The sequence below is a fragment of the Fonsecaea monophora genome (assembly GCF_001642475.1).
Source record: "Fonsecaea monophora strain CBS 269.37 chromosome Unknown Scaff18, whole genome shotgun sequence".
Taxonomy (NCBI): domain Eukaryota; kingdom Fungi; phylum Ascomycota; class Eurotiomycetes; order Chaetothyriales; family Herpotrichiellaceae; genus Fonsecaea; species Fonsecaea monophora.
This window is the reverse complement of record NW_019173949.1, coordinates 21,015-40,398: the sequence shown is the minus strand read 5'-3', so window position 1 is coordinate 40,398 and position 19,384 is coordinate 21,015. Positions and strand designations below refer to the sequence as shown.

The following is a 19,384-nucleotide window of genomic DNA, read 5'->3' as shown; positions in this document are numbered from 1 at the left end:
GCTCTGACAACTTTTTCTACAAGAGGTGAATGCTCAATCCCTCACACCCGAGCATGGTGATGCTCCTTGGATCACCTAGATAAGATTCGGCAGACCATATAGGACGACACCACAGCCTTCTCGCAGAGACGACGGACAAAGGCACCTCATCACGATCCGTCCAATTGATTACCACTCGACCTGTCACTGATCTCCCGGCATCGCTGCCATGGCGGAGCTCAGTGCTCTGCCACTCCGGCTGAAGAACTTCTTCGCCCGTTATCCTCCCCAGTTGTACTCGGCCAAATTCACAGGTATCACGATACCGTTGACGCGGAGAGAAGCGAAGGAGGCAGCCGTCGCCCGAGCTGCGGAAATACAGAACCAAGTCTCTGCTTCTTCACCACCCTCGCGCCTCGTCGCGAGCATCCTCGCCCAGCCCATCTCAGTATCTGCACCAGCATCCTCTTCACAGACAGAGTCGTCAACGACGGAGTCTTTAAGAGTGGAGACCACCAAGGAAGGAATTCCTCCCACGCCGACTTCGATACCGACATCCAGTGCGCTGCAGAAATTCCCGCCGAACCCCTTCCTGCCACGCAAAAACTTCGTGACTGGCCGATGGGCCGGCCCCAAGATCGGGCTGCGGCGGCAGGCAGATCTGGTAAAAATCGCACAGCAATTCGGCATAGAAGAGCTCCTTCCGCCTGGGCGGAAATCCTCAGCGTTCAAGGAGTCGCGGTTGCTCGAGAGGGGATTGAGGATTAGGGGCACCGGCGAGGGACAAAAGGTCAAGGGTCACAAGTGGGAGAGACACATGGGGGCGACGTTGGAGAAGAGGCGCAAGGCAATGGAAGGCATGCCCGACTTGATCAGAGAGTGGAAACAAAAGGGCCACGGACGAGGTTGGAAGAAGTATCCAAAGTAGACGCTGTCATTGTTGGGGGCTTCTCTCTCTGCTCGTCGTATGTGTTTGGTTTTCAGCAGAACCAGCACATCTATCTGGAGCAGAGTGGACGTTCTTCTCAGCCATCGAACAAAAGCCCGCCTCACTGGAATCAAGGATTCACGGCCATACGTGCAATTGCAGCAAAATGGTGCACCAGGGCGAAGGACATATTGGCCGGTATACTCCACGAATATTCTGTCGCCGCGCCCAGATCCCTGATAACTTTATATTGTGTATATCAGACCTCCCTCGTCACACGCCAGGTACTTTGACGGTGGAATACCCCCTCGGCGGTCCTGTGGTCCTGTAAAAATAGCTCTTCCATACAGGTCGAGACTCGAATCTCGATATTCAATTCTGACCGAAACCCACCCAAGTAACTCAATGTATGCTTGTGTTCTTACGAGGTGGTAACCTTCGTGTGGTACGGCTTCTTCCTCTCTCATTTCTCAGTACAACCAACGTCGACCACTTCAAAGTTCGAACCACATCATAAAATGCTAACGCTGCACTTGCCGTTGCCCTTAGCACTCGAGGGATTTCGGCAGGATTTTCGAAATATTCATATCCTCGAAACGCCCTCCCGAACTCGAGGTCCTTGATCATGTGGACTAGCACCACCGCCGCCACTAGCTGTGCCGATAGTGTCACTACCACAACCCTGCAGAATGCTTCACTAACCAATCGAAGCGAGTCGACGATCGTTTTTCTGTGTTTGTATGTCTCGGTGGAACAGCGGCACTGAGGGCAGATTGTTCTGCAGCATCGACGCCATCATCCGTATTGGTGGATGACGAAGTCGTCCCTTGCAAATGCGCGTCCTTCTTCACTTTCCAAAAAGTCAAGGTCCCTTTCTGAATTTGAGACTGCGATGAGCTCGTTGATGACGTGGCCGACTGACTCCGAACATGGGAAGACTTCTTAGCAGCCGATCTCGCCTTGGTCTTGCGGTTGAGTTGGACTTCGATATCTCGCAGCTCCTTCTCGAATTCGCCCGCCCAACTGAACTGCCCCCAGAAAGTACTCCTTGCAGGTGTTGGCTGGCATTGGAGAGATGAGATAGGAGGGAGAGAAGCGCTGTGGGTCAGTTTTCGAGGCTCCTGTTGCGCTTCGTCATAACAGTGTAGAAAACTGTAGCGCTTGGTGTCGCCTTTGCCCTCCCTTGGACTGTGGATAGTTGCTTTCGTCCGGGGCGAGGCCGTTACAGGCGAACTAAAGAGACTGTCGGATCTTTCTTCTTCGACTGGACTGAGATGCTGTAACTCTTTCTCTTCCTGCTCCCTTCCTCGACCACACGACAGATCATGTCGAGTCGACGCCCCTGTCGCCAATGAGAGGCAAGAATCTCTGCCGGGTCTTTGCCGTTGTGGGGGACGTGTGTCCTTGGTCTCTGAATTTGGTCTCAATTTGTATATGCCGATGAAGGCTTCGAGTTCATCGTCATCCAGCCCAAGAGGCATCGTGGTTGACTGTTTGTCGAAGATTGACAAGGAAGAAGATCCCTGTCTTTCTTTGCTGTGCGGGAATACATGCCTTTTGTGAGGCGTATTGGGGTCATGATCTCCGGGGAAGATCATGTGGAGTGCAGGGGCCGAAAGACGGAGGTGCTATTTATGGGATGTCAGCTGGAGGTCACGAGTGTTGATCTCTCTATTGCCTTTATGTCGTGCGTCCGAATAAGTTCGCGCGATCTTAAGATAAGCCGTGTGACTGGACACCCTGGTATAAAGCTTCGCGAAGAACGTTGAGGCGGATAGCAACCGTTGGACTCGCACAGCGACTGTCCATATATTGAACCCTTATCCGTCTGTTTCTGGCGTGTGGGATCAAATTAGGAGCTTGCAGTCTCTCTTCTTGACCAAGGTGAACCAAAGGCATAGCTGAAACAAAGTTCCGACCATCATCACAAGCCCGCTGAAGAGTTGTAGTCCCACATAATGGCGTCCATCATCACCAACCAGCGCTCCGGCGATCGGGCTGCCGATGAGGGAGGCAGTGGCGCCGATTGCTTGAGCCATACCGAGTCGGGCTCCCAAAACCTTTGGATCAGGGCAGACAACAGGGAATATACTAGGTGGGAGTGGAATGAGCGCGCCACTGAAAAAGCCTGAATGCCAGTCAATATCACGAGTGTGATAGCAACAAAGGCTTGGGACAGCTTACCGTAGAGAGCGGTGAAGGCGCAGAACGCCCCTATGCTGTGAATGCCTATCCAGGCGAGGCAAAGAATGGCGGAGACGAAGCCGCATATCAACCAAGGAATCATCACGCCGATGTGCAGCGCAGCAGTCGATGCTATCATTCGTCCCACCACCGAAGATCCTTGCGCAATTACAACAGAATACAGCGCGAGGGCTCGTGATGTGCCCAGAACAAACTGTGCATAGCTGGGTATATAGAAAAAAGGGACGAGATAGCCGGTAAACAACTGTGACAGTCAGCCTTGATCGACGGAGACAGCTTTTCTAGCCTAGGGATAACTGACAAAGAAGTTTGCCCAGGTATAAAACCAGAACCCGATATCTTTGAAAGCTGCTCTATCGAAGAGTTTCCGCGTGGTGCCAGAACTAATGTCACCGAAATTTGTGGCGCCCCAAAGCAAGAGTGGGAAGGCGAGAAGATAAGACGCGAGCATGATAAAGCCTATGACTCTGACGGTCCAAGCGAAACCCAAGGAGTCGATCAGCTGCTGAAAAACGATAGTGTAAATGATGCCCCCTGTTTCGCCAGTCAGTAAGAGTTGCAGTTGAATTCAACCAAATCTTTCACATACCAAATGGAGCGCCACAACTCACAACACCAAGTGCAATTGCCCTCCGGGTTTTGAATGAGCGGCTAACAAGTGCCATGCCGGGGATGAAGAGAACACCACAGCCCAGACCAGTGCAGATACCTTGGGTCAATATGATCTGATAGTACTGGCTTGACAAGCTCAACATGAATATCCCCAAGCACGACATTGCAGCACCTCCAAAAAGCATACTGCGGTAGTGACCGAGGTCAAACAATGGTCCAGAGATGATGCCAATGACGATCAAGAGGTAGGATGCAACCGTTCCGATCCAAGAGATGTCGGACGCAGAGCTGGTTTTCAAAAAGGACGTCTCGTAATAATTTTGGAAGAGACCGAATGCAAAGGTGAAGCCCCTAAGTCCACGGTCATATTTCAGCAATCTGTCTCCCAACAAGGAACAATTCCCTTTACCAGACATTGAAGAAGACAAGGAAACATCCAATGACTTGCAGCCATGCCCGAAGTCCGCCATCTTGGAGGGTTACTGGTGGCAAAGAAACAACGGCTGTCGCCTCAATCGCAACTTCTTTGCTGCGAGGAGCATCGATTGGTATGGCCTCGTTGATTGTCTTCGAAGTATCATGTTGGGAGTTTGACATGACGACAAGAGATGGGGACTTGGTCCGAACTTTAGCTCTGTCGAACCGCCACAAGTCTGTATACAAGTAGAATGGGATTCACTGAAAACAGCGGTCCATAACGACAGGCTTTGAATACCACACCACGATGCTCAGGCTTCTTAGGGCGCACAACAGAAGCAGGAGGAAAGTAGAAGACGAAATTGCAGAACAACTGGGATAAAGGCAAAGGAACCGCTTAGCCGGCAGCAGGCATAGAGCATTTGTAAGAGGTGGTGCTAGTGTGTAGAAAAGATCCATGGATGGTCAAATCCGCAAATGGCGTGGCTTTCGACAGCCCCATGGGCATCCATCGTCCATTGGCATCGAGAAGTGCATTGCATGTACCGAGGCTAGCATCCGTTTCTGCTGGTTGAGACACCGACGGCAATTATGGCATCATATTGCCGGCAACTAATCATCGCTGTCGATGGAGAAAGTTGACCACTCTTTTCCCCTCGTCGACGTTCAGGACAGGTGAGCGAAAGTTGAACATGGAGGAGGTGATGCTGGCAACAGGACATGTTCAGACTGCGACTCGGCATGGAATGCGTTTGTTCTCATCTGCTCCCCCGTCCCCAAACAGGCTCATTGTGGTCTGTGCCGAATGCCGCCATCTTAGTTTGATCAATCGAGCTTCACAAGTGCAAGATCCTTAATGCGGGGGAAAGCCTCGGCGCCAAAAGGACACGGCTCAACGGGTTGCCCAAGGGTGCCTGAGGGTGGACAGAGTGCGCAGAAGTCCGCCTCTTTCACGTGGTTACAAGGGTGAGTCTTTGCTCACTGCAGAGTCGGGAGGGGAGGAGCGGAGGCTGTTGCTTGGGGTCTCTATTTTGGGGCCATGTCTCGAGGGTTCAACTTGCGATTTTGGTCGTTGATGTCGAGGAGGAGATGAAGATGTGAGACGTCGATTGTAGGTGCCACAGTGCATAGACGGATATAAGCCGACATTCTGCCGGCAGCGCCCATTACTGCCATTTTTCAACATCCAAGCTTTGCTCGGCTTCGCTTCTAGAATCACAAACCTCGCCATCTCGTATCGGGAGATATTATTGTACGAGGTACTCCTTGTCCATCTCCCCTGGCCACACGTGGCTGAAGCATGCCAGGTGTAGCATACCATGCCCTGATCCGAACCCACCATATCACGTCTAGGAAGAAGGTCGCCAGGCTCAAAGCAGCCGCCAAACAATTTCAATGCTACGCTCTGCTTCGATCAGGGGGAACCCCTGGTGTCATGTATGTCCAAGGCTACGATCGATCCAACGTCCAGAAATGGGTCGACACGGTCCGTGACCTGAGATACAAAGACTACCACCTGGCTGCGCCAGTTCATGCTATGTCATCCGAGCTTCAACGCGATGGCCCTCGACAGGACGACGAAAGACTGGGAAGTCTGGAAGAAGTCGCCACGGTCAAAGAAATGGCCACATGTATGGAGGCGAGAGGACTCCAGAGATGGTGGCGGGTCGCCATGGGATTCATGCAGGCATAGCGTGGAATCGCCCTCGGACATCGCAGCCATCTATCATTGCGCGCTGCCACTCTTGAGTCAACCCCAAGGGTCGTCTCGCTATGCGCCATAACAGTACAGTAGATCCAACCGACGGGTCGTATTTTACAGTTTCTGATACTCCAACTTGCCCTCGAGTTTCTTCGACTCAGCCACTTTTCTCACCGCTTTGTTGAAGTCGTCCTGGTTGACAGCATCTCTGTAATCCTTGATTGCGAACAACCCGGCTTCAGTGACGACGTTTCGCAAATCGGCGCCGTTGAGACCGTCACTCATCTTGACCACGCTTTCAAAGTCGATATTTCCTTCCGTCACCACGCCAGCAGCGTGAATCTTCAAGATCTCTAAGCGCCCAACCTCGTTGGGTAGTGGAATCTCAATCTTCCGATCCAATCTCCCTGCTCGCAACAAAGCGGGATCCAGGGTGTCCGGTCTGTTGGTAGCCATGATAATCTTGGTCTTTCCCAGGTAATCGAAACCATCGAGCTGGTTCAAAAGCTCCATCAACGTCCTCTGAATTTCTCGGTCGGCAGATGTTCCTTCGCTGAAGCGTCTCCCACCGATGGCATCGATTTCGTCCATGAAGATGATACAAGGCTCGTGTTCTTTCGCGTAACCAAACATCTCGCGGATCAACCTCGCCGACTCGCCGATGTACTTGTCGACAATAGCGGATGACACAACTACCGTAAAGTCAGCATGGATTTTGAATCCCTGTGACGACTTGGGGCTCACCCTTCAAGAAGTTTGTGTCCAGACTACTTGCGACTGCTCTCGCCAACAGCGTCTTTCCCGTGCCGGGAGGCCCGTAGAGTAGAACACCTTTGGGAGGCTTGATACCTACTCGGAGGAACAACTCGGGATTCTTGAGCGGCAGCTCAATCACCTCCCGCAGTTCTCGGATCTGTTCGTTCAAACCACCAATACCAGCGAAGGAGACCTGTCCTGGATCTTCCAAAGACATGTTGTAGACCAAGGGATCAACTTCTCTGGGGAGCATTCTCATGATAGTTAGGGTGGTCATGTCGAGTGCCACTCGCGTGCCTTGTTTCAATTTCGACTTATCGACTTTGGACCGGCAGCCGACGACATATCTGGGACCTGAGGATGCCTTGACAATGACTAAAGTATGTTAACATCTTCAATGACACTGCGGTTTCGGCAAACGTACATCGCTCCTCGTCAAGCTGCTTCAGGACTTCGCCGATGATTTGTCCGACACTTTGCAGTGCTTTGATGTTCTCCTCTGTTGTTTCAAACTCCTTCTGGAGTCCCTTGATATCCATTCTCAGCGCTTTCAACTTGGCTTCCCATTCTCGAGACTCTAGAAGTTTGTTTTTATACTGTTCGAGGGCCTGCTGCCGTTCTGGATCACCGCCTCCGTCCATCGTGGTTGTTTGAGAGGCAAGTGTACGCCGGTCTGTGTTGGGAATCCGTTGGGAGGGATTATGTATGAGATCGACGGTGAGAGCGGAAGAGTGTAGTAACCCGTGCTCCAAACACTAGGGTGCGAGATGTTGCAGGTACTGTAGATTTGAAATCGGTGATTGTCTAATAGCCCAAGGAAATGGGAAGCTTGCGCGCTGCAGGTACCAATAGCACTACGCGGCAAAGGCGCAGGGAGAGCAAAGTGAATCTGGGAAGGTATAACGAGCATTATCACGTGCTCTCACCGAGCCCGATCTACCACTAACCTCGTCCTCTGTTGCCAATGATTGTAGCGGCCCAACGAGAGCCTTCTAGGCAGTGGATTGGGCGGGTTGGGCGCGGAAGGACCCCTGGTGTCCTTGACCTATCCGCTGTCAGTGGCCCTCCGAATGCGTTAGTTTCCCAATCCGCAGCACTGGACTTCTGGAGGGGCTCAATCATGTTCCCCGCCTTGCGTCGCTGCTGAGGGAAACTGCTGAGTTGGAAGTTTTGTCGCGATCAATACCTTCACTCGCTCTTGCCAACACCCCCACCCCAAAAAGCAACAAAAAGTTTCACTTGCTCTTGATAGCTTTCGTCACTGCATATTTCTTTTCCTCTCCATTCCCTCATCGATAGAGAAGCCCAGTCGTCCTCCTACTTCCTCCTTGGGATTTATCACTAAGCATTTGTTCACTGACTCAACCCTTCTGTCACACCACTGCAAACACCAAGTAAGTGCCTCTCAAAAGCTTTGCTCAACCGTCTTGACGAAGCTCCTCTGCGCTCTTTGCAGTTGCCCTTCCTCTTCCTCTTCCCCTTCACTTTCCCTGAGTACATGACACCTTCAGCCCTCAACTCATCGTCTGCCCTTGTTCCGATATCTTCCATTCACTGACCCACCGACAGTCATGCCTATCGTGAAGGTGCACGCCCGCTCCGTCTACGACTCCCGGGGTAACCCGACAGTTGAGGTCGATGTCGTGACCGAGACTGGTCTACACCGCGCTATCGTCCCTTCTGGTGCCTCCACCGGCCAGCACGAAGCCTGCGAGCTCCGAGATGGTGACAAAACACACTGGGGAGGGAAAGGTGTTCTGAAAGCCGTCAACAATGTGAATACCGTCATCGGACCGAAGTTGATTGAGAAGAACATTGATTGCACGGATCAATCTTCGATCGACAAGTTCCTGATCGAGCTTGACGGAACAGAAAACAAGACCAACCTTGGTGCCAATGCCATTTTGGGCGTCAGCCTTGCGGTCGCCAAAGCTGGTGCTGCTCAGAAAGGAGTTCCTCTCTACGCACATGTTTCCGATCTAGCAGGCACAAAGAAGCCATATGTGCTACCCGTCCCGTTCATGAACGTGCTCAATGGAGGTTCCCATGCTGGTGGTCGTCTTGCTTTCCAAGAATTCATGATCGTCCCCGAGTATGACCTTTCACATCTCTTATCACTCCGAGCTGAGCTAACAACCAACACAGCCAAGCACCATCCTTCAATGAAGGTCTTCGATGGGGTGCCGAAGTCTACCAGAAACTCAAGTCTCTGGCAAAGAAGAAGTACGGTCAATCCGCTGGCAATGTTGGTGACGAGGGTGGTGTCGCTCCAGATATCCAGACCGCTGAAGAAGCCTTGGACCTGATCTCTGCTGCAATCGAAGAAGCCGGGTACACCGGCAAGATGAACATCGCTATGGATGTCGCCTCTAGCGAGTTCTACAAAGAGAAGGAGAAGAAGTACGATCTCGACTTCAAGAACCCTGACAGCGATCCCAGCAAATGGATCACTTACGAGCAACTCGCCGACTTGTACAAGTCCCTGGCGAGCAAATATCCAATTGTTTCAATCGAAGATCCCTTCGCTGAGGACGACTGGGAGGCGTGGAGCTACTTTTTCAAGACATCCAACTTCCAGATTGTCGGGTAAGTGCTCGCATTTTATCGTGGAATGAGCCACAATGACTGACAGAGGCCAGTGACGACTTGACCGTGACGAACCCCAAGCGAATCAAGCGAGCCATTGAATCCAAAGCTTGCAATGCTCTTTTGCTGAAGGTCAACCAAATCGGCACCCTGACGGAATCCATTCAGGCCGCCAAAGACTCGTATGCAGCTGGGTGGGGAGTGATGGTTTCTCATCGTTCTGGAGAGACTGAAGACGTCACCATTGCCGACATCGTGGTTGGTATCCGAGCTGGTGAGATCAAGACCGGTGCCCCAGCACGATCTGAACGTCTTGCGAAGCTCAACCAGATCCTACGCATCGAGGAAGAGCTGGGATCCAACGCCATCTATGCCGGCACCAACTTCCGCAAGTCTGTCACTTTGTAAGTGGTGGGTCTGCGACAATAATGGGATACCAAGCCGTGCGCAAGCGGTAGATCAAAAAGAACCTTGGCCACAGAGCCGCCCTTCGAGTAGCTTCGTTGGGGGTGTGCGCATTTATGCACTTTACAAGAACACATCACGATTTTTGTAATTCTGAACGTCTTCTCAGAGAACATGGTATGATAAGTAGATGCGTTCGTCATGAGATTGCTTTATTTTTACCTTGTGCAAGCCAGAGCACCGAGTAGTGCAAATGCGAGATGCCAGGGGCAACCAACACTCGGAACGGGGCGGTTCTCGCTAATCACCCACGTGATACCCTAAGATGCTCTTAAACTCCCACGTGAAGGCACTAACAATTGTGTGTCGCACTATTGTGAAGTCTTGGCAAGTTTGTAGTCCTTTAACCCGATTTTTGTGAGATTCACCTCCTTGTTGCCACAATCCGAGAGAGTCAAATCCGCATAGTCAACTCCGTTCATCGTGCTCTCTTGCGCACTTTGTAGGTTCGAGCGTTTGCGCGCATCGCGGCGACTTCCTTGAAACGCATCAAGTTTATCACACAGACGGGCAGAGTCCGGGTAACCACATCATGCCTCCTTCAAAGTGGGGTGAGTCGCAATCTTGAACCCGCGGGGAAATTGTCCTCTTCTGCGACGAATCACCCAGGATAATGTGTTAACAATGCCATCTCGCCAGATGATGAGTCCGAAGAGTCCTCCGAGGAAGAATCTGTAGATGTCCCTGTTGCCCGACGCAAGTTTGCGGACGAGGAAGATTCCGATGACGTACGTCAGGCTGTTTTGCTGGTGGACCGACAGAGGGACTGATGAGCGTTAGGTTGCCGACAATTGGGAAGAGGAAGAAGACTCTGAAGTCGAGCGAGAGAAAGCTGCCAAAGCGGCCGCAGCCAAAGCCAAGGCCGATGCAGAAGCTGCGGTCAACAAGAAGAGCAAGGCTCAGCGGATAGAGGAACACAGGGAGGCAAACCGACGAAAACGTGCCGAAGAGGAGGGCGAGGAAAGCTCAGATGAAGACGAAGCAACCAGGCGTGCCAGATTACGGCAGTCAGAGCAAGACTCTGACCTGAAACATGCGCAAGACCTGTTTGCCGAAGCGGCGCTGGAGCCCAAATCGCGTGCCAAACCCAACAAGGCCGTGATAATAGAAGACAAAGCAAATCCAGGCCAGACAATCGACCTCTCACAACTACCCCTCTTCAAGCCTGCCACAAAGACACAATTCGACGCCCTCTCAGCAACCCTGGTACCTCTCCTCACGGCTGCTTCTTCGAAACCACACTATGCACTCTGGCTGCCAACCTTTGTGAAGCAAATAGCTGCCGAGTTACCCAGTGCAGAAATCAAGAAGGCGGCCAGTGCACTGACAGCGCTGAGTAACGAGAAGATGAAGGAGGAAAAGGCACAAGAGAAGGGCGGCAAGAAGTCAAAAGCGGCCAAAACCAAGTCGTCTCTTGCAGCGACCCGCGACATGGGTAGAGGCATTGCCGACACGACTAGTTATGATGACGGCCTTGGAGACGATGACTTCATGTGATTTGTTTTTCTTGGATGGATATCTTCGATTCTTTCATTTCTTTCCGCGACAGTACAACACAAGACCCGCGAAGCCCAAGACCTATCATTCACGAGAACTGAAAGGAAGCATGACAACAGATAGGCGTCGTTAGATTATGACTTCACTTGAAAGCAAACGATGACATGTTTTATTAGTTTATGGTCTCCTGTAAAAGAGCGATTTGAACGATCTATGTGAAGACCCGCTGTGAGTTCCCGCCTGATAAAGCTAGCCTTGCTCGCCTTGTTGACCTCGTATTGGGTGACTGCCTCTACCACTGTACGAGGTACTCGGTAGTTTTTGCTTCATACCCTCATATTCTATTCGACCTGCTTGAGGTTTCGGGGCGTATCTACAATGTGTTCGATTGACTTGTAGCACCCTTTCCAACTGATTTCGCCGAGTGCTTTATGTGTGTGGGAATTTCAACATAGCACGTTATATCTGTGCGGCGAACCTGAATTGATAAGTTTGGCTTCGACGGCACGTTGCCGATTGCTGCTTTTTATCGGCTTTTTCCCTATTGACCCGTTCACGACTGTGTGATTCGTACACCATGGCCCCTGAGGAGCCTTACGTTCTCGACAAGGAGCGTCATGTCAAGTACTGGAAAAGGTGTGCGCAAATCCTACCCGAACCTTACACGTCAGGCGAAGCCCACCGAATGAGTTTCGGCTTCTTCATCGTGGCTGCTCTGGACCTGCTGGGGGTTCTCGACACTGCCATCACGCCGTCTGAGAAGCATGGCTGGATCGAGTGGATCTACACCTGTCAAGTCCCTCACACGGGAGGCTTTCGAGGTTTCACGGGGACACTGCTAGGCGGCCAGAGGAGTTACCACAACTGGCACTGGGACCCGGCCAATCTGCCAAACACCTACTTTGCACTGGCTGCCCTGGTGGTTTTGGGAGATGACCTTTCCCGCGTGAAGCGGAAAGAGTGCCTTGCGTGGGTGGCGGCTCTGCAAAGGCCTAATGGTAGCTTTGGCGAGTTCCTTGGGGAAAATGACCAGATCGAGGGAGAAGACGATCCAAGACTCTGCATGTGCGCCATGGGGGTCATGAAGATCTTACAAGGACACGGAGAGCATACGAAACCGTCGAGTTTCAACGAAGCAAACTTGCGGAGGTACATCGCCAGTTGCCAGGTGAGGATTGAGTGGGATACCCAACGACAAAACGCAGGGCTGATATCTATTCTCCTACTCTAGTCTCATGAAGGCGGGATTGGTCAAGCTCCTCTTCTCGAAGCTCATTGTATAACCCCTTCCCGCCCTGATCATCTGTTATTCTGCTGATTTGGCTGTTAGCTGGGCTGAATTACTGTGGCATTGCGACACTCTCGTTTCTCGCCCTCCTCCAGAACCCCTCGGTGTCGATGCAAGAGATGGCGGAACGAGCCAACTTCGACATAACCGTTTGTACTCGGTGGATACTGGATCGACAGACAACTTGGGTAGAAGAAGAAGAGGAGGACGACGAGGAGGAAGACGAGGACACGGATAACCAGTCTAGACAACGAGTTGATACCAATAACAACAACGAAGACCAACAAAGCTCGCCCTCAAACATGTCTGGTCTACACACTGGTTTAGTCACAGAGAAAGCGATTGCCGGTTTCTGCGGCCGCTGTGGGAAAATCGCAGACACTTGTTATTGCTTCTGGAATGTGGGAGCTCTCGCGGTCAGTGTATCCAGATGGTATGTAGATTTGACATGCTTTGACTGATGATCCAGCAGATCCTGCAACAGCATCATCTCGTGGATGTTGACTCATTGAGGAGATATCTTCTGGGAAAGGTCACCCATGTTATCGGAGGATTTGCGAAAGGTCCTGGCGAACTTCCGGGTGAGTGCTCACATCGTCTCGAGGTCCCGCCCCCTTGCAGACAAGGCCGTCTCCTAATCCTCCTTTAGATCTCCTGCACTCTTATCTCGGGCTTGCGACACTGGCAATATACAATGAACCGGGGTTGAAGGAACTGGATCCCACCTTTTGTATCAGTAAAGACGCTGTCCAAAGATTGGCGAAGGTGGCACAACAGCAAAAGGTGGCTTTATTATACGACTTCGACCCGCGTACGCGGGACTCGTAGGTGAGGGAGTTTCGGGTGCGGCGCAGCAAGCCCCCATCTACAGTCGAATTGAGGTTCATTCCGTCGTATTTTATTATTCTTGATGGTCAATTTGGCTCCTCCCTCACTGGCTGGTGGCTACTGGTCAACATGGCTACACGTGGCGCTGGTCACCTCCACAGCGCAGCAACAGCACGGCCATCATGCGCATGGGCATCTCCCTTTCATCCTGGTGGATGTGTGTCCCGAGTACAGGTATGCTTGTGCGCATTGCCTTTTCCATCAGCACGAACATACCGAGTACAAGTTACCCAAACCCCTCGCTGCGGCTCGATGCAACTCCGGGTTTTTCGAAACGGTGGCGGGTGTTTCTCGATGCTCCGCCCCTCTGTCTATCGTGGATCTAATCGAAAAAGTGCATGTCAAAGCGACCAGGAGACTTGGAGCGAAGGGGGAGCGAAGGATCTGAGGGGGTCCTTTGGGGATTGCCTCTGACCACTCGCTGATCGTTGCTGTGTGCGTCGCAGTCAGCCACAGAGCCCATCACGCCTATTCAACCTCACAATTACCCAGAAGGTCATAAGCACTAGCTATTCTTAGAGGTGAATCCTTACCAATACTGTCGTTTACTGTTAACGGGATCTAGGCTCTTCCCAGGCACATCTGCGTCTTGTCTTGAGCTGAGCCGTTCAAATTCGGATCATCTCCTTTCTCTCCCTGGCCCAGTTGCGAAATTCTTTGGAGGTGCCAATGCCCGTCCTGCTCATTGTATATCCTCGACAATTACATTCTTTTTAAGTCTGTGAAGAAAAAGTCTCTAATCTACCAAGCATCTCGATCGACAGCAACCGAGAAACAAGTCCCCATACCAAAAGTCCCATCTGGCCAGCTGACCGCCAGCCCGCCATGCCGAAACGCACCCTCTTCACCAACATTACCCCTCTCCCTCCTCAGGTCTCGCGCGAGGTGGCAATTGCCATGCTTCACAACCACGATGAAATGATCGAGCTGAACCCGCTTGTCATCGAACACCACCCGATCAAGACCCCCCGAGATGCCCCAGCCGACGAGTTTTTGGACTGCGCCTGGCAAGAGCTGACGGACAAGATCCATTACCTACCAGGTGGAATGGTCAAGGGGAAAGTGAGCTACAAGGCTTGCTTTCATGACACTCCAAATGGCCTCCAGACACATATATATGCTCCTATGGGCTTGGAAATCCGAGAAAAGTGGACGATAGGGGGTTCTCTGCCCGGTGAACCGCCGGAGCCACGAGAACTTGGGGTGGAGGTCCCTCGAACCGGCCTCTATCTCCGCGAAGACGGCGACATGAGATGTAACATGCTGTTGACGTCGTTTGTTCGCAAAAACCTCGACAACTCGCACAAGGTGTTGGTGGAGCGGATTCTCAAAAAGGCCGAACGCGTGGAGGAACGAGTCCAGACCTTTGCCCCTATGACTCCCGTCCCCGAAAGCGCTCGCTTTCAGACCGGCTCCCACATGTCCAATTCGCAGTTCCTCAGCGCATCTAACATTCAAAGACCCCTCTCTCCTCAGATGTTGTCGCCCCAGCAAGACATGGGCTGGCAAACAATGGCGCTTCACCCCGCTTTCCGACCTGACGAGAAGCGAATGAGTACCTACAGTCTCCCGCCATACCAAGCCAATGGTCAAATGCAACAACGAATGAGTTATTATGCACCGGTGAAGCAACCCGATCCCCCCAAACAGTTCCTGGCCGAGCTACCTGGTTCGACATATCACACAGGTCACCTCGCACCCCCGGGAATGGCCACCCCGCCATTGGACCGCCGAACGAGCATGATGTCCGAATTGTCTGGGTCTGAAGCGACACTCATGGGCTCACCAAATATGCAAGCTCAGTCCGACCGGGGTAGCTTTGCGGCGGAAACCCTCAATTCCCAGAGGCTAAGCGGACAGGACTATTCGCAGGACAGTGCGCCGTCGGTTGCATCGGGCGTCTCAGGCCACCGCAGTTTCTCTGACCGGACGAGCATGATCTCTGAATTACCCTCGTCACAACCGGCAGAGAACAGATACTACCAGACCCCGAGGTCTTGAACTCAAGAACAGCGCTGGATTTTGACGATGTTAACGATCTTTCTTTGTTCTTGAGACCTCAAGACGTATGTGTATAATGTATAGAGACCTAAAATGTTTGATTACTGAGCTGGGAGTTGTGGAATATGCCTTTTCAAACTGGAGGGTATCCGACGGAGGGATGGAGCATCCTGAACAGTACCGTTACCAGATCTTCATATACCAGATTATCACTTTTTTCGCACCAAAGTGTATGCCATCGCCTTCCGTCCTGTGTCCTCCGGCCCTATCTCACCATGTCTGACGATCACAAGGGCTCTTTGTGTAGCACGTGCCAGGTGGAGTAATCGGTCTCGAGTATTTGAGGAACCTTCGCGGCGGCTGGTGGCGGGTATTCGCACTGGTGGTGGCACCAGGAAACCCAATTGCATCAGCAGCGGCTCTGTGGGGACGATTCCTTTCTTACGTACCTTGAGGTTTCTAAACATATCATAGAGATCAGCATGTACATAGGTACTCTATGCGTAGAACACGTAGACCATATCCGAAAGGGGTCTGACACCAAGAAAGCGTTGTTTTTTTCCCCTTCTGCCAAAACGTGAGGTTGTTTAGGGATAGAGACGCCAATCGGCCCTCCACACACACCCAAAAACTCGGCGCAGCCTCCCACGCCTCCCTCCCGCCTTTTTCCTACCCGAGCCACCTCCACACCGACCCTGACCCTGAACGCCGTGACACGTTAATATTTTTGGGCCGCTGGGCAATTGGGTCTCGAGATCCCAGGAGACTCTTAAAACCGTTCCCGCCTTGTCACCACTTGCATCACCATCCCGCCCGCTGGTCAACGTCACTGATTTTACCCCCCGAGTTGTCAATAACAAAGCCCGACTCGCACGACCTTTCAACTTCACAGTCTCAGATGCGCACTTAATACGTTTGAACCAGGCTGCGATTCCCTCCCGGCTACCCCTCGACCGCTCATCGTCGTCTCCTGAAAAAGCGCAGAAAAGGACCAGCACACGGCCGGCCACGGGCGCGAGAAAAATACCCCTTTACCCCCCCCCTCTCGGACTTGCCCACATGTTATCCTTCACCTCGAGAAACCGCAGGAAGTCGTACACCAATCTGCAGGTTTCAGTCGTCGCGAGGAATGCAAGCTCAGAGGACCAAAGCCGAGCTTCAGCAACATAAAGCAAAAGTAGGACCACTATTGGCGCATCTTGGGCCCTTGTTTCGTGTGTATGTGTGTGCACCTGAGCTGACTGACGACGGTGCAACAGCTTGCCAGCTCGTACTCGGAATTACTCGAGTAAGATCCCCTTGCCGCGGTCCTCCCACTCGTCACGTTGTCTCCGCTGACCTTCCACTCCAGACAGTTCGCCTCGAAAGACCTAAAGACTGTGGGAAACTATTCGTTAGGAAAACTCATTGGAAAAGGCTCCTTTGGCAAGGTCTATCTTGCCAAGCACAACTTGACAAATGGCTCAAAGGTCAGTCGTGGTCTGGATGACACATGGCTTCTCTCAAACCGCAGCAGCAGTTCGCTGACTAGGAGTTCCAACAGGTGGTACTCAAGGCCTCGAGTAAAGACGACCCGAACCTCGCGAGAGAAATCCACCATCATCGACAATTCATCCATCCTCATATCGCTCGACTATACGAAGTTATAATAACTGAATCTCTTGTGTGGCTAGTTTTGGAATATTGTCCTGGTATGAGGAGATACAACTGCACCACTCGGGAAGGGTCCGCGAACTAACCCACGCTCCAGGTGACGAGTTGTACAATTATTTGTGTAAGAATGGGCCACTTCCCGTCGAAACTGTTCAAAAGATCTTCACTCAGCTGGTCGGCGCCGTTGCATATATCCACAGTAAATCATGTGTTCACCGAGATCTGAAACTGGAGAATGTCCTTCTGGACAAGAATGACAACGTTAAGCTTTGCGATTTTGGCTTCACCAGGGAGTACGAGGGGAAGGCCAATTACCTGCAGACATTTTGCGGCACAGTATGCTACAGTGCACCGGAAATGCTGAAAGGCGAGAAATATGCGGGCGAGAAGGTTGACGTTTGGAGCCTGGGGATCATTCTTTACGCACTCTTGAAGGGGGAACTGCCCTTTGACGAAGACGACGATGCCGCCACAAAGGCCAAGATATTGAAAGATGACCCCGTCTATCCCGACACCTTCCCGGAATCCGCAAAGACTCTAATCTCCAAGCTACTCTCGAAGCGACCTCTGTACAGACCCAGTTTGTCAGATATTCTCGCGGACCCTTTTCTGTCGGACCATGCCCCTCACCAACAAGCGATCCTGAAACTCTCACAGCCAGCAGCCTTTACCACTCAATTGGAAAAGGACACGCTCGAACGAATGAAGTCGGCGGGCGTGGATATCGACAAGGTCATTGAGAATGTACTTTCGCAGCGCTGTGATACGCTGGCCGGATGGTGGGCGTTGCTCATTGAGAAAGAGACAAGGAAGCAAGCCCGCAAGGAACGGAAGCGGAAGGACAGAGAGGCGGAGCTGAAGATTCTCAGGCGATTGAGTGGAGCTAGCGCCAGGTTGGAAAGGATCGCGCCCACACTTGTTGAGGTCGATGAGGAGCATTCTCCTGGTGAAAAGCAGGTCGAAGGCCGTCGGAGTACCAGTCGCGGCAGGACACAACGAAGGAGCACGCCACAGATACTGGTGGGTGACTTGCCTCAACTCCCTGAGGGGGATGTCATCAGATCTCCAGGGGCTGAAACACCGCCGCCGCCACCGATTGATAAAGACTCTGTGCGCTCTCGGAGCGGCTCCCGACCTCCCATTCCACCCAAGGAACGCAATCGGCGGAGCAGCACGCTCCAACTTGTGACAACGAACCCCGACCTGCTGGGACCATTGAACGGAGTGAACAAGAGGCGAAGTGGAAGGTTTCGCAACCGACAATTTCTGAGTCAGCTCACGGCGTTGAAGCAGTGGATCGTCGACTCGACGAAGCGAGCCAGATCACCAGTCAGTCCTAGGATCGACAGAATCTTGAACGGACATTCCAACAACACCTCCAAAGCAACTCTCTCCAGAGACTCTAACCAACTCAACAAGAGCACCAAAAATATTGCAGGCGCCGCAAATCCAGATAGATCCTCGAACGGGTCTGCACTCGTTCCTATCATTGCAAACTCCAAGCCTCTTCCCTCTGTCAAAACTCCTGCGCCTAGGATCGATACGGCCCGTGGCAGACCTCATCGCAACTCTCTCTCGCCCTCGCCTGTGACGCCCCGCTCTTCCTACCGACGCAGTTCCACGGGTCTACGGAGCCGAAAATCAACATCCTCCTCCGTGTCATCAATCCGAAGCATGCCACGACACACCTCTCACAGCAAAGCGTCCTCGCAAAGTTCTAACAGCCTCGACACGGTTCAGAGTCCTACGAGCCGCACGGTCAGTCTCAACGGCCGGTCCCCTCACCCCTCGATCAAAGTCCTCCCTGTGACACCGACCGCGAACGCCTTCCCTTCAAATGTTCGAATAGTCCGGACGCCGAGAGGCTCCGAAGTCGGCCTTCAGCCTCGTCCGCTCTCTGGAGTGGGCACCGAGATGTTCAATCATCCACCAGGTACTCCACATGCCCACACATTCGGATCGAACGTCATGTTCGCTCGGCGGAAAAAATCACCATTCAAAGGCCCCATGCTCAACTCTGCTTTCTTCTCCGCGTCAAGCCTCCCCGTTGCGTTCGGTAGCCCTGCTATCGCTGGTGCTGGAAGACACCGTGAAGGATCAGATGGGAAGCTCAACTTGGGCCTCAAAGATTTTGTGGCCGGGGGTGGTCGAAGAAACAGCAGTTCCAAGAGGAAGAATCAAATCATCGAAGAAGAGGAAGAAGATGAGCAAGCCGTCATTGGGGAAGACGACGAGGATGTCGAAGAAGTCGACGCGTTCCACGCGGTGCATCTGAACAAGGGCGAAAGACTTGACAGCATAACGATTTGGAATGATGCCGTTCCAGACGGCGCAGGCGCAGATGAGTATGGCGACAACGACAGACGAAAGTCAGGCGCTGAAATTTATACATGATGCTGCGGCGCGA

The 19,384-nt window shown here is 52.4% G+C and overlaps 10 protein-coding genes across 10 annotated transcripts; 7 read left to right on the top strand and 3 right to left on the bottom strand.

Annotated features, from left to right (window-relative positions):
- Positions 1–208: 208 nt before the first annotated feature.
- Positions 209–907, top strand: AYO21_03554 (hypothetical protein; the record flags this gene model as incomplete). Its single annotated transcript, XM_022653528.1, has 1 exon — positions 209–907. The coding sequence occupies one exon, from the start codon at positions 209–211 to the stop codon at positions 905–907; it is 699 nt and encodes a 232-aa protein (XP_022514052.1).
- A 671-nt stretch (positions 908–1,578) lies between these two features.
- Positions 1,579–2,388, bottom strand: AYO21_03553 (hypothetical protein; the record flags this gene model as incomplete). Its single annotated transcript, XM_022653527.1, has 1 exon — positions 1,579–2,388. The coding sequence occupies one exon, from the start codon at positions 2,386–2,388 to the stop codon at positions 1,579–1,581; it is 810 nt and encodes a 269-aa protein (XP_022514051.1).
- Positions 2,389–2,754: 366 nt separating this feature from the next.
- Positions 2,755–4,321, bottom strand: AYO21_03552 (hypothetical protein; the record flags this gene model as incomplete). The annotated part of the gene is made up of 5 exons (XM_022653526.1): positions 2,755–3,035; positions 3,092–3,356; positions 3,414–3,646; positions 3,702–4,075; positions 4,134–4,321. The coding sequence occupies 5 exons, from the start codon at positions 4,319–4,321 to the stop codon at positions 2,755–2,757; spliced, it is 1,341 nt and encodes a 446-aa protein (XP_022514050.1).
- Positions 4,322–5,441: 1,120 nt separating this feature from the next.
- On the top strand, positions 5,442–5,834 carry AYO21_03551 (hypothetical protein; the record flags this gene model as incomplete). Its single annotated transcript, XM_022653525.1, has 1 exon — positions 5,442–5,834. The coding sequence occupies one exon, from the start codon at positions 5,442–5,444 to the stop codon at positions 5,832–5,834; it is 393 nt and encodes a 130-aa protein (XP_022514049.1).
- A 123-nt stretch (positions 5,835–5,957) lies between these two features.
- Positions 5,958–7,240, bottom strand: AYO21_03550 (26S protease regulatory subunit 10B; the record flags this gene model as incomplete). Its single annotated transcript, XM_022653524.1, has 3 exons — positions 5,958–6,535; positions 6,588–6,974; positions 7,024–7,240. The coding sequence occupies 3 exons, from the start codon at positions 7,238–7,240 to the stop codon at positions 5,958–5,960; spliced, it is 1,182 nt and encodes a 393-aa protein (XP_022514048.1).
- Positions 7,241–8,170: 930 nt separating this feature from the next.
- Positions 8,171–9,593, top strand: AYO21_03549 (enolase; the record flags this gene model as incomplete). The annotated part of the gene is made up of 3 exons (XM_022653523.1): positions 8,171–8,691; positions 8,745–9,185; positions 9,239–9,593. 3 exons carry the CDS (start codon positions 8,171–8,173, stop codon positions 9,591–9,593), a joined length of 1,317 nt encoding a protein of 438 aa, XP_022514047.1.
- Positions 9,594–10,182: 589 nt separating this feature from the next.
- Positions 10,183–11,147, top strand: AYO21_03548 (hypothetical protein; the record flags this gene model as incomplete). The annotated part of the gene is made up of 3 exons (XM_022653522.1): positions 10,183–10,201; positions 10,290–10,378; positions 10,431–11,147. 3 exons carry the CDS (start codon positions 10,183–10,185, stop codon positions 11,145–11,147), a joined length of 825 nt encoding a protein of 274 aa, XP_022514046.1.
- Positions 11,148–11,724: 577 nt separating this feature from the next.
- AYO21_03547 (hypothetical protein) lies at positions 11,725–13,263 on the top strand (the record flags this gene model as incomplete). Its single annotated transcript, XM_022653521.1, has 5 exons — positions 11,725–12,315; positions 12,379–12,424; positions 12,478–12,851; positions 12,905–13,016; positions 13,085–13,263. The coding sequence occupies 5 exons, from the start codon at positions 11,725–11,727 to the stop codon at positions 13,261–13,263; spliced, it is 1,302 nt and encodes a 433-aa protein (XP_022514045.1).
- Positions 13,264–14,148: 885 nt separating this feature from the next.
- On the top strand, positions 14,149–15,324 carry AYO21_03546 (hypothetical protein; the record flags this gene model as incomplete). Its single annotated transcript, XM_022653520.1, has 1 exon — positions 14,149–15,324. One exon carries the CDS (start codon positions 14,149–14,151, stop codon positions 15,322–15,324), a length of 1,176 nt encoding a protein of 391 aa, XP_022514044.1.
- Positions 15,325–16,453: 1,129 nt separating this feature from the next.
- Positions 16,454–19,371, top strand: AYO21_03545 (hypothetical protein; the record flags this gene model as incomplete). Its single annotated transcript, XM_022653519.1, has 5 exons — positions 16,454–16,501; positions 16,584–16,612; positions 16,676–16,793; positions 16,868–17,015; positions 17,075–19,371. 5 exons carry the CDS (start codon positions 16,454–16,456, stop codon positions 19,369–19,371), a joined length of 2,640 nt encoding a protein of 879 aa, XP_022514043.1.
- Positions 19,372–19,384: the final 13 nt, after the last annotated feature.